The 13259-nt window shown below is 46.6% G+C and overlaps 1 protein-coding gene across 3 annotated transcripts in view; it reads left to right on the forward strand.

The window, feature by feature from the left end:
- Alpk1 (alpha kinase 1) overlaps window positions 1-13259 on the forward strand; it is a 99017-nt gene that overhangs the window by 68619 nt on the left and 17139 nt on the right. For all 3 annotated transcript variants that reach the window (XM_060392718.1, XM_021648737.2, XM_060392719.1), the window contains exons 4-6: window positions 7327-7525; window positions 11788-11847; window positions 13085-13171. In XM_060392718.1, coding sequence (XP_060248701.1) covers window positions 7327-7525; window positions 11788-11847; window positions 13085-13171 — 346 coding nt within the window. The remainder of the gene's footprint in view (window positions 1-7326; window positions 7526-11787; window positions 11848-13084; window positions 13172-13259) is intronic.

Raw genomic sequence — 13259 nt, forward strand, 5'->3', positions numbered from 1 at the left:
AAATTATCACACAAGAGAGTGGGGCTGAGGGCCAGATTTCTTTTTCCCCCCTCGTGGTGGTTCACATCATTTATTAAGCAGCCACACTGTGCTGAATGCTTGAAGGAGAATTTCCATCGGTTCTGAAACAGCCCTGCAAATAGCAGTTATCTGCGTTTCTAAGATGAGGTCAGAGGGAAGAGGGAAAGTCATTGGCGCTGGCCAAAGACTTTTGCCAGGGAAATAAATGCAAGCTGAGACACACCTCTGTTGGTACAGGATTCACCTCGCATGCATGAGGCCCTGTGCTTCATCCCAACACCACAACAAACAAAAGAGCCCCAGATAGCTGTGGCTTCACCTCAGGAATTATATTTTTTAAGCTTTGACTTAAATGGTTTCTTTTATATCTTTCATTTGCATACCTGCTTTTTACTCCGCTCTCGGGAACATTATACAGTAGAGCTGTGGCAACTGCCTGTCCTTTGGGGATCACTGTCTGTGGACCGCCCATGTAGAATGTGCTCCTTTGGCAACTGGTAACGTCACTTCCTGCCAGTCTCATAAATTTTACTTTATTGGACGGTGGATGGTTTGTGGATTTCTTGAGTTTTGTTCTACGAAGCAACTTGATTCTTTCGAAGCCAGCTTATGAACCTCCAGAGTCTGGCAAAAGGTCTGTTCCTCTGAGGCTAACTTTGTCTCATTTCTAAAGCCGGACCTTCTAGAAATTGCTGTTCCGTGCTCTGCGAAGGACAAGACTTACAGAAAGACAAGCTGTTTGAGACCTGAACAGGACTTGAGTTTGGATCCCCAGCATCCATGCCAAAAGCCAGGCCCAACGGTGTGCGCCTGTAATCTCGGCACTAGGGAGGCGGTGGTTAGCAGGGAAGGAGCAGGATCCCTTTACCGACCACTGCATAGAACCAGTCACTGAGCTGCAAATTTGAGTGAGAGACCCTGCCTCAAAAAATAAGGTTGAGAGTGGGGAGGAAGATAACTGATCTAGGATATTGAACTCTGGCTTCCACATAGGCACATGGATGCACGCACACCTGGACGCACACACACCTATACCCACATGAACACACATGAAAAACATACCTGGGCACACATGAAAAACAAATGTGTGAACACGTACAGATGCATACGCAGGCACACAAAGAGGTGCTGTACTTCTGTGCTGACATCAGCACCATTCACAACAGCAGAGAAGGGATTAACCTAGATGAGTGTTGATGAACAAGTGGATAAACAGCATGTATTATGGGCATACAGTGGCATGCTTCCCACCCTTAACAGTCGGATGAGGGTGAAATTTGAAGGAATCACACTAAATGTAGTGTCATAAATTAGACCAATGCTGTATGATTCCACTAGACATATAAACCAATCAAATTCTTAAAAACAGGGAGCAGTGGTGCTTTTCAGTAATGGGAAAGTTGTTAAATTTGTTCTTTCAAATTCTCAAGGTTGGGGTTGGGGATTTAGCTCAGTGCAAAGCCCTGGGGGAGGGTTGCGGGGGGACACACCAAACTATCAAGTTCTCAAGATTAAGAAAAAAGCTTGTCTTCAGCATAACTGAATTTTGCACTTTAGAATTGTGGGAGTGAATGTTGGGAGAGGCTGACTCCTATTTGGCTCCGACGCATTTGCTTTGTAACTTGAAAAAAAGCACGTAACCTTGCACGAGGGTTTCTCAGAAACCAGATGTTGCTGCAAAGATGAAACTCACTGTTGCTGATGAGGAGAGAGTGAGGCCCACATCTGGAAGGCAGCTTGCCCCTGACCCTGGGCTCCTGCGGTTCTGCTGCAACTGTCTGAAGGGTAAATGGGCTCCGAGGGAAGGAGAAGGTGTGGACCTAGGGGTGCAGTGTGCGCCGGAGTGCTGAATTGGAGTACATCACTGAGCACCCTCCAAGGTACAGAGAAGTGAGCAAGCTGACAGAACGAGAGCTGTTCTGAGCATGCTATGAGGGGCCGGCAGGAGGAGCGTGAGTACTGCTCCTACCGGGGACCTGGGTTTGGTTCCCAGCACACACAGCAGGTGCCTCACAAATGTAGCTCCAGTTCCCAGGGATCTGATGACTGCTTCTGACACCTGCATGTGTGTGATGCACATGAACACACACACGCACACGCACACACACATGCACACATAAATAACAAAATAAACACTTCTTTCCATCCTGCAGCAACAGGCAGTTTCTCTCTCCATGTCTTAGTTCAAATGGAGGGGTCATTCTCAGGTTTACCACACTTTAGTGGGGCTGGGGGTGGAGCAAAAGACAGGGTTGCTTCAAAGACAGGGACATGGACTATGTTGACTTTTAAGAGAAAGGTAGTGTTACTACTGTCATGCTCTGTGAGATCAGCCAACGAATAATCTCTCTTCCACTCCTAGATTCTGAGAAAATTGGTAAATGTTTGGCCAAAAACATATTGTGTGTGTGTGTGTGTGTATGTGTGTATGTGTGTGTGGTTTATGTGTGTGTATGTGTACTCTCTACCTTATTCTGTTGAGATAGGTTCTCCTACAAAGCTAGCCATTCAGCTAAGCTGGTTAGTCAGTGAGCTCCCAGAATCTACCTGTGTCTGTCTCCCCTTCACCCTCCATGCTGGCGTTACAAGTGAGCACAGCCACACCTGGCTTTTTTGTGCGTGCTGGGGTTCCAGACTCAGACCCCCATTGCTTTCACAGCAAGTGCTCTTAGTAGCTGAGCCATCTCCTCAGTCCAAGAGATTAAATCTTACCTTCAATCTCGACAAAGACCAGGTTGGAAGATAAAGCTTCCTATTAGAGCATGGGAGATCCGCCCTATGGCCTGCATGATCGTGTAGACTTCCATAGTCACAGAAATTGCCTAGCCAAGCCGAACATCCCCTATAGGGTGGCTTGCTAGGTGGTGAGACTTGGTGTAGAGAAGACCAGGAAGGGGTCTCTTTCCTTTAGACCGTTTGTTCCAAAGAGAAAAGGGAAATGAGCGAAGACCCCAGTTTTTCTTACTAAACGTTCCCGTCAGAGTTATTCTTCCTCCCATGCAGGAGGATAAAGAACTAGAAGCCAGAAACACCATAATCATTGACTTCCCGTAACAGGAAGGGAAACCTGAAGACAAGGTAAGATGTTTGTAAGTTAATAAAAAAAGAAAAGGAGAAGGAAAGATAAAGGCAGAGATTTTCTCTGCTAAAGACTGCCGTCTCCATCACCGTAAGAGCAATAAGGGCAGCTAGAGATTATCATTCTCTCTCACTGTGAAAGAGGAGAGCAACTGTGCTGTCCTTAGTAGGCACTACATGAATGCCAATACACACACACACACACACGCACACACACACACACACGCACACACACACACACACACACACACACACACGCACACGCACATGCACACGCACACACACGCACACACACACACACACACACACGCACACACACTGCATGCTCTACGCCTAAGTTTGTTTTCTATGCAATGATCCTCATAGGGAAAGTAAAATATGAATCAGCAATCAAGCCACGTAAACAAATACCATAGCTAAAACTCAGCACAGACAAAGGAAAAGTTTAGGCCTTTTTACTTAGTGATTTACAAATTGTTTTGGTCAGCTTTCCATCACTCTCAGAAAATAGAGGAGAAATGACTCACAAATAGGAAAGGGATGTTTTGCTTCACAGTTTTGAAGGTTCTGCCCCACAGTCCATCAAATCTATTGCTTAGGGGCCTCTGGTGGGCATGCTCAACAGCAATGACTGTGGACAGCAACTGTCCCACTCTTGGCCAGGAAAAAAAAAAAACAGGAGGTGAGGATGGTCCCACAGTCTTCCTCACGGCACATCGCCAGTGCCACAAGGACCTCCCTCGAAGCCCCTCCGCCAAAAACGCGTTCTAGCACTTTCCGGGCCTCCACCCTTTCAGAAACCAAGCCTTTCCTGAATAAGCTTTGGAGGTGGGAAGAGAGTTTCAACATGCAGACTGCAGCGCAGCGTTGAGACTCTGCAGAGACGTTGCTGTGAGGGGGCTGGCAAGTAGAGAGCGCTTTCAGTGGGAATGCACCTTTCCCTACTATTGACAAGGGGGAAAGTCTGAGTTATCCTACATGTAAATACATCCTCCTCCTCCTCCTCATCATCATCATCATCATTACATGTGTGTGCTGTGTGTGTGTGTGTGTGTGTGTGTGTGTGTGTGTGCCCACGAGGAGGCATTGGATCTTCTGGAACTGGAGTTAGGTAGAAGCTGTTGCTAACCGCCTGATGTGGGTCCTGGGGACCCAACCTGGGTCCTCTGCAAGAGCAGTAATGCTGTTAAGTGTTAAGCCATCTATGTCTCCAGCCCTGGCATACCCTGAATCTAACTGAAATGACTGCAGGGTGGACAGAAGGAGGAGCTGAGAGAGTTTGTCAGACTACAAGCTGCAGGCCATAAGGAACAAAAAGTCATTCTGTTGTTTTTATTTTGTTATGTTTTGGATGTCTTTAAAACCTTAATTCAAACCTTGTCACCACTGTGAGGTGATGCCACACCTTACCTACAGCCCAACCAATCCAGACTACTCCCATGGACAGCCCTGCTCTCCATCTTGTGTTTTCTCATCCTTTTTTTTCTTTACAGCCAGCATGTAGGCTCCATGTAAATAACGGGTGCCTTGCTTCCCTAAGTTTTCATTGTAGGAAAATGTCTTCACTCGTGTCCACTGAACACTGCATTTGCTACCTAGACTTCCTGATGTAAGGTGTGGGCACTTGGCCAAAGAGCTGCTCCTTTTTCTTTCTGGCTGGTATGACTGCCACCAACAACCTCCAAGATGCCTCAGGTTCTGAATTAGGGCTGAACTCTTTCAGCGTGACCTAAGCCCTGCTTAGGTCAGCAGCTACAGCAATCCTGACCACATCCATGGTGCTGGCAAGAGTAATTATCAAGGAATTGGCTTCTTTCAGGCCCCCCTGGCTTCCTTAAGGCAGAGCGAGCCTGAGATCTTCGTTGAGCTGCACCTGGCTCTCCCATACTCACACTCAGCTCCGAGGACCAGCCACTCATGCTGAGTTGTGTGTCCACGAGACCACAGGAGCTTTAACCGTTAACACCGTAACATAGGTGCCCTCGACCTTTCTAATGCTGTGACCCTTTAATACAGTTCCTCATGTGGTGGTGACCCAACCATAAGAATGTTTTCTCAGAGAAAAAGGTATCGGACGGGTCTGATGCTCTTTGGGTGGATGACACCTAAATGAACGTCGGTACAAAGTCCCAATTTATTTCTAATATCAGAGATCAGACCTCTACTCTTGCCTGATGCGTCTAAAACAAAAAGGGGGAACTGTAGAGAGCTGCGTAATGCCGCGCCTGAAAGATGGAGCTGGTTTCCGCCTTCCACCTTCCCGATGGTGAGTGCTCTCTGTCACGAACAACTCCACATTTGACTAAGGCCGAGGATCTGGCTTGCTTCCATGTATGTGGACCTATCTGCATTGCCCATGTGGCATGCTGAGGTTGGCTATTTAAGCTGTGGGCTGGCTTTTCCCAGGGTCAGATGATTGTTCAAGGTTCCTGAATAAACTGCATTGAAAAAAAAAAAAGAATGTTTTCATTGCTGCCTCACAAGTAGAATATCGCTACTGTTGCGAATCCTAAATGTAAATACCTGTGTTTTGCCATGGTCTCAGGCAACACCTATGACAGGGCCATTTGACACCCCCACCCCCCCAGTGGGTCACAACCCACTTGTTGAGAACCACTGCTCTAACAGCTGACAGAGTGATAGAAATTCACTCCATTTTATTTTATTTTATTTTATTTCATTTCATTTCATTTCATTTTATTTTATTTTATTTTATTTTATTTTATTTTATTTTATTTTATTTTTAAAAGAGGGCCGCTAGCCCAGCTGGACCTCCAGCTTCCCATGTAGCCAAGGACGCCATTGAACACTGGCTACCACATCTGGCTTATGCAGGGCTGGCGATCAAACCCAGGGCTTCTCCTGTGCTGAGCAAGCTCCACCAAGGGAGCCCGAGCCCTTATCCTCACTTCTCACTCAGGTTCCACTTTCGAGGCATGATTTTCTTCTCCCCCCTTTTTGTAAACATATGTGTGTGATTTATATTAACAGGATAATAGATATCAAATTTGAATTTTGCTCTAATCTACTTTCTTAATCAGAACACGTGTAGTAGAGGTGGGTGTGACGGCACCTCTAAGTAATCAGAACACTTGGGAAGTTGAAGCGGGGAGGGAGGATCAGGCGTTCAAGCCAGCTGATGTCAAATATATGCATTTAGTCTGCCCAGAGCCTCTTCCTGTTGGACCAGCGCCTGCCACAGACCAGTAGGCGCTGGATCATTCCGCTTTCATTAGGAAGGCTTCTTTCTGCAGGAAAGGATAGTTCAAGCGAGCGCCAGGTCAAAACGTGCTCAGTCCTAAGTGGGACAGCTACCCCCAAGGCTCTGGAATCACTTCAGAAGGAGGAAGAAAGATTGTAAGAGCCAGAGGCAGTGGCCATGTGCCGTGAAACAGTGTGTGCTGGACACGTGTGCTGGACACGGCAGTGGCAAGTCAGAGTGTACCACAGCTGTGACTACAAACACGAGGCCCTCGAGTGATCAGCTAGGCGTAATCCCAGCATGCGTGAGGAAATGGGGTACTGGCAGTGGATGGCTGTTGGGGGACAGAGTTCAAGTTTTCTTCAGGGATTCGGTCCCTGACCACGCCTCCCCCCAGGCGATTGCCCTGCACCCATGCACACTAAGCAGGCTCAGTGTCTTAACAGGAAGGGCCAGTGAAGGAAGAGGGGGAGGGGGAGACATTGGAGTGTGTGTGTGTGTTTGGGCGTGTGTGCAAAAATGAAACTACGTGTTACAAATGTGAAATGATCTCACTGATATAATGATGCCTAAACCAAGGAGGCCAAGAACAGTGCGTCTAGTGTGAGTGATCTCATTAATGACAGAGACAGGGCAAGAGCAAGAATCAGTTACTGTCTATGTGTGCACAAAAGGGATCTCAAAGGGATCTCACCTAAACCCTTATCTTGGAGACAGAGAAGAGAGTGGAGATAAATCTGTAAGGGGGGAGGGGAACGGGGTACTGCACTTCTCGCCAGCAGTCTTAGATATAGGAAGGGGTGAAATGCACCAAAGACAATATTATTTTATCAACCGAATTGAACTTTTCCTTAATTATCTTTTCCTTATGATATTTTTCTTTCACTTTAACTAAAGTATGCTTCTCCCCATAGCTACAGGCTTGGTTGTTGTCTTAATTGAAAATACCTAGATGGCTAGGCTGGGTCTCGGGCGGGCTTCTTCGTGTTGTCTGATTCATTGTGTCCCGTGGCTGGCTTCTGCAGGCGGCCTTGCGAGCCTCGATCCTCGTCCAGGACTGCGCCGCGGCCGCGGCTATTGTCTTCTTGATGGACCGGTTCCTGTACGGACTCGACGTCTCGGGAAAGCTCCTGCAGGTCGCCAAAGGCCTGCACAAGTTGCAGCCGGCCACGCCGATCGCCCCCCAGCTGGTCATCCGCCAAGCCCGGATTTCAGTCAACTCAGGTGGGCTCCGTCCCTCGGCGCCGGCTGGTCCCCGGCCCGGCCCGCTCCCAGCTACTTGACCTCTCCCGGCGCCCGCGGGCACCGGCGGGTGCCACCTCTGCCGCCCCAGCCCGCGCTGCCCCTGCGCCCGCCTCTCGGCAGGCACAAAGGCCTGGCGTAAAGGGTTTCAGAGCCAAAAGCAGTAGAGAAAATTGTGAAAGGGTGTGGAAAATACTAATTGGAGCCTTTGTCTGCTAACAAATCTGTCCCGCTGCTTTCAAACAGGGGCATCTGAATTGCTATACTTCTGACCAAGAGCCTTTAAAAAGCAGATTAGAAATCGACTCTTTTCTCTTAGCTCTCCTGTCTCCTTTCTGTAGGGCCACTTGACTAAGGCAACAATGGAGCTGACAGCCCACTGAAGCAATTTGAGGGTTTTTCATCACTGAGAACACCGGTACAGTACCTGATTAGGGCTGAAAGTATCTTTTTTTCCCCCCTGTCACTTTGGATGAAATGAAAACTGAGGCTGACAGGCCGACTTAAGATGTAGAAGGGGAGTAGGGCTGGGGTGGGGGCTGGGTGTGTGACAGCGGGCCCGGCTTCCACACGCGTCTACGATTGTTTGAGTTACCCATCCTCTGTGAATTTAAAAAACACAGTGCAGTGAAAGTATGTTTTTGAAACCAGAAGTCGAATCACCCCTCTCAGAGACAACCAGCCCCCACCCCACCCCCTCTTTTTTTGGCTTGGTTTCAGCTCTTGCTGATATTTTAGTCACCCTGGTCTGTAAGAGGTTAGAGTCTCTTTACTTCATTTCTTTTGAATGGGAGCTGCAGTTAAGTATACTAAACGGGACAATTGTTCGATGCAGAAGGGACAGATCTAAAATAGCGTGGGAGAAAACGGGCTTGTGGAGATTGCCTTTTCGAGAGCCCAGGTCGGGACTGGGATCCTGCTCGGTGTAGAGCCCCTTGGCCGCTCCAGCCCCCAGTCGATCCAAGCACCGCAAAAGCTCAAGCCTACTCAGGCAAGCTCTAACTGTGCAGAAATTGTGCCTGTGTCTCCTTCTTGACTTTTCCAGAGAAACCCTAGAGAAAGCTGAACATTGGGGAAATGGCTCCATTCAGATGTCCCGAAAGCATTAAAGGTGTTTGAGGCTTGAGGCAGACAGAGCTAGCAATAAACGTGGCTTCTGGGGGTACCCGATGGTGGGTGACATGTGAAGAGAGGTGAGGGATGATGAGCGCTGCCTGCAACAGCAGAGTGTTAGTGCAGGCTCCCATCAAATTGCACTTGCAAGACAACCAGCTTCCGTATTTTGCTGTGATGTGGTAAGGAAATAGAGGTCAGATGGTAGGCAGGTGTGTCCACAGTCTCTTTCTATGTTTTTACACTTATTTTATTTATTTTTAAAATTTTTATTCTTTTCATACGTTACATCCAGACTGAACACACACACAAGCACTCGTGCACACAAGCACTCGTGCACACATGCACGCATGCACTCACATACACACACACACACACACACACACACACACTCACACATGTACACACATTCCAAAATACATTCTAGATACCAAAATAGCAGATGTTGGGGAAACAAGAGAAAACACACTGGGCCTGCAGCTCAGCTCACGCAGAATGAGGAAGCAGACACTTCAAAGCACAGTGGCAGAGAAAGTCACTCACTTCTGGTTCCGGAATGATGGACGACCGAGCCAGTACCGAACCTTCTCCCATTACAAACACGTAAAAGATTTTTAAGTGCTGGTGGCTTAGTAAGTGTTCGGAGTCAGAGCCTCAGACTACTGCTCACAACACGCATCTTTTCGTCAAACACAGTCTTAAGGGAAGGCACTGTGGTTTGAATCCCTGTGCAGAGACCAAAGACAGGGCCACACAGTGAAAAGCAGGCGCAGAAAGGTGGGATTCTTAAGGCTTTAGACACGCTGTGAAAGGAGACAGGGTGACTCCCCCGGCCGCGGTGAAGAAGTTGCAAGGAGGCTTGCTGTCTGCCCAAGCTCTAGAGACAAAACATGCAAACAAATTCCCCAAAATAAATAAAAATATAAATCTGTGCCAAAATGCAAGAGAGAAGTCTGAATTTACCTGAACCACCAGGCTAGGATTCTCATCAGGTAAATAATAATAATAATAATAATAATAATAATAATAATAATAATAATATAATAGTTCAAGAATGGTAATTCTCAGGTGCATGAGAAAACTAAGTAAAAACTGTGCTGTGGGGGGGGAGGGGGAATAGCCACACACCAGGGCCTAGGATGCCCAAAGCAATATATCCTTGGTGGATGAAAACTTCCTATTAAAATTATAAGAAAAAAAAAAAAAAGAAATGGAGTATGTGAGGGAGCAATATTGTATATAAGATAGAGTAGGGTTCAGAAATGAAAGAAAACAAACAGAAAAAGCAGAAAGACTCAGTTTTAAAATTAGTGTACTCAAGAGAATATGATGTAACAAAAAAAGAAAACGGATTTACTAATTTGAAAAAAAAAAAAACTAAGTAAATCAGGCATACAAACTGACTGGACCAAGCCAATAATACTAACACCTGGTAGCTGAAGGTAGAAGGATCGTTTTAAGGCCAGTCTGGGCTATGAGACCCTGTCTCAAAAACAAACCAACCAAACAAACAAAAATAGCAGCTGAATTGACAGAGCAGTGTCACTGACAGCAGTTAGTTACCAAGGGAGAATGGCCCACAGACAAGCAGATCCACAGTGCTGTTGGGTTTTGTTTCATTTGCTCCACAGATAAAGTATAAAGAATTTAACCAGGAAACTGTCTCTAGCAATGGTTCTCAGCCTGTGAGTCACAACCCCCACAGGGCTCATGCATCAGATATCCTTATATCAGATATTTACATTGTGATTCATAACAGTAGCAAAATTACAGTTATGAAGTAGCAACAAAGGTGTTTTTATGGTTGGGATATTAAAAAAAAAGGTTGAGAACAGCTGATCAAGAGAGAACCAGTGAACCCAGAAGCTCACCCTATAGGTAGACTAGACCTCTGACATTTCATGGCTGACCAGGATGGCCAGCTGCCAAAAGCTGTCATGGAGATCGTGGCAAGAAAGTAAGGTGAAGTAAAGGGAAAAGTGTTTAAAAACCAAGTAAACAAGTTTCAAAAGGTATGCAGTTGCTGGGCAAGTGACAATAGTGTTTTCTAAGTGTTCACTGTGGTTTTTATTCCGTTTCCCTTCCATCCATTCATAAAAGGGTACGGTGGGTGGTGCTCCACAACTGGGGATGCTCGTTCTGTGCCCTCACCCAGGGACATCCGCTGTGTGTAATTCCTGGCCTGATTTTAAAGTGTGAAGGAGTGGGAAAGTGACACTACACAGACTTAGATTCTTCAGTGATGAGGAACTGTATTGAAAGGTCGCAGCATTAGGAAGGCTGAGAACCACTATTTCAGCCACTAAATCATCTCTTCCTTCCCATGACAGTAATATTCAAATGAAGAGTAAAAGAAGGAGAGGGGGAGGGGCAAGTCTTGGAGACATTTGGAATACTGATATTGTAGGCCAAATGACCTAGATGTGGAAGCGAGGCAAAGGGATCACAGGAAGGACAAGGCGAGAGGATGAGAGGGAGAAGGGGGAATTCAGACAGGAGCACAAAGAGGTAGAAGAGGCCAGACTGTGTGGGGCTTCGAGTCAACTGGAAGAGGGGGTGATTGAAGAACAAGTTATTGCATTTGCTGCTTATGAAAAACAGCAACCCATAGTCAAGGACCCTTCCATGTCGTAGCAACCAACAGAAATAAAACCTCTTGAAAAAACTAAAGATAGCTCCAAATCTAGAGAAACGGAGAGGGCTCTTGTGTAAATCGTGCTGTTCTTGGGCAACTGTAATCTTTTGTGGTACAGCTTTCACAGACAGAAGACATGCTGCCTTTTACTAGGGTTTGCCTCTGCTACCCAGCTTTCTCTGAATTGAAAAACTGTGTGTGTGTGTGTGTGTGTGTGTGTGTGTGTGTGCGCGCGCGTGCGCGTGCTCACGCACATGCATGCGCACGTGTGTATCTAATTGTTTCTCCAAATAGTTTATAACTTCCCACTTTACCAATTCCAGAAATATATCTTTCTTTTTGTTTTATATATGATGTAGTTGTTAATTTAAATTTTAAATCTGAGTATTTCCAAAAAAAGGACATGGTCCTTGTAAAAATGCATCAATCCTAGAGCAGAAAGTATCGTTACATATGTGGATGTTTTGAGCTGTGATGTTTGCTTGCTTCTTCTCAGGGAAACTGCTAAAGGCCGAGTACATCCTGAGCAGCCTAATAAACAACCATGGAGCAACTGGTAAGCATTTGAGTCAGCAAGTTTTTCCGAAACGTTGAACACAGTTTTCAGTGAACTTTGAGTGCAATGGGCTGAGGTGCACTGGCTCCCGGTCCTTGAGATTTGTGGACAGCTCTGGGAGGAAGGCGGGTTGTTGATGTGAACACTCACCACATGCCCTTTGTTTGTGGCCACAGCACGGCGTTCACATATTCTGTCTTCTATACTCTACACACACCAGGCAAAACCATGGACATACACAAGTACATACCCCACACAAACCCACACATGCACACAACAAACACACACCTCACATACATATGCACACACACACTACATGAGCCCCCTACACATATACACATACCACACAACAAGCACGCCCCGCCCACATACATGTACACATCCTATGCACACACACAGCAGCTGGAAAGGGGACTGTGTGACAGAACAGTGATGATCCTGACTCTGTTTCGTACCACTGACACTTGCCATCCTTTTGCCACCCACTGGGCCAGTCGACAAAACAGAACAAGAATAACAGAGTACATAGGACGGTGTGTAAGTGTGTGGAAATGTCACAGCAAACTCCCTACGTTGCAGAATTAATATGTGTTAATACAAAACCTGAAAAGCCAGCCTGCTTTTCCACCAACCCCAACCCAACTTCTCAGAACTTTACCCACCTCACAAAATGACCATCTCAAAAAAAAAAAAAAAAAAAAAAAAAAAAATTCAAGCCGCTCACCACTCCCTTTACTCAGCCAAAGGGCCAGCCTGGGTGTCAGCCTGGCTTTCCCGGTCAAGTCTCACTGCACGGGTAATGGATTCTTTCATAAGATTTGGGTCTGTGTGGAGTCATCACCTTCAGGATCCAAACTAACCTTGTGTAGTTGGAACCGACCCTGTGGTCTGTGGGACACACACAGACAATGAGGTCACGCTGTGGGTAAGGTGACCCAGGGTAGCAACCTTTAAGACAATAGGCCTGAATCTGGGATCTGAGAGAAAAGACATGAACTCCCAACAAGCCAGAGAAGAGGAACCCAGGTAGGGATGAGGTGAGTACAGACACATGAAGCAAGACACACAGACAAAGACCCTAGGGACAGTGGATAACACAGCTGCAGGCCATGGAGCCATGGGGGTCGGAGCTGTCTCTCAAACCTAAGTCATGTGTGTTCACGAAGATATCTGTGAAAATAGGTTTATTTACCTATTTTCTTATTGACTCAAGGCAACATACTCCTTCTTGTTTCAGGTACCTGGCTGTACAGAAATGAAAGCGACAAGGTCCTGGTGCAGTCGGTCTGTATACAGATCAGAGGGCAAATCCTGCAAAAGCTAGGTACTAACATCAGTCCCTGTCCCTCTCGGGGCTCACATGCGGAGGCTGGCTACAAGAAGTTACTGTGGAGCCTGGCTAAAACTGTCAC

This window comes from Meriones unguiculatus, chromosome 10 (assembly GCF_030254825.1).
Source record: "Meriones unguiculatus strain TT.TT164.6M chromosome 10, Bangor_MerUng_6.1, whole genome shotgun sequence".
Lineage (NCBI taxonomy): Eukaryota > Metazoa > Chordata > Mammalia > Rodentia > Muridae > Meriones > Meriones unguiculatus.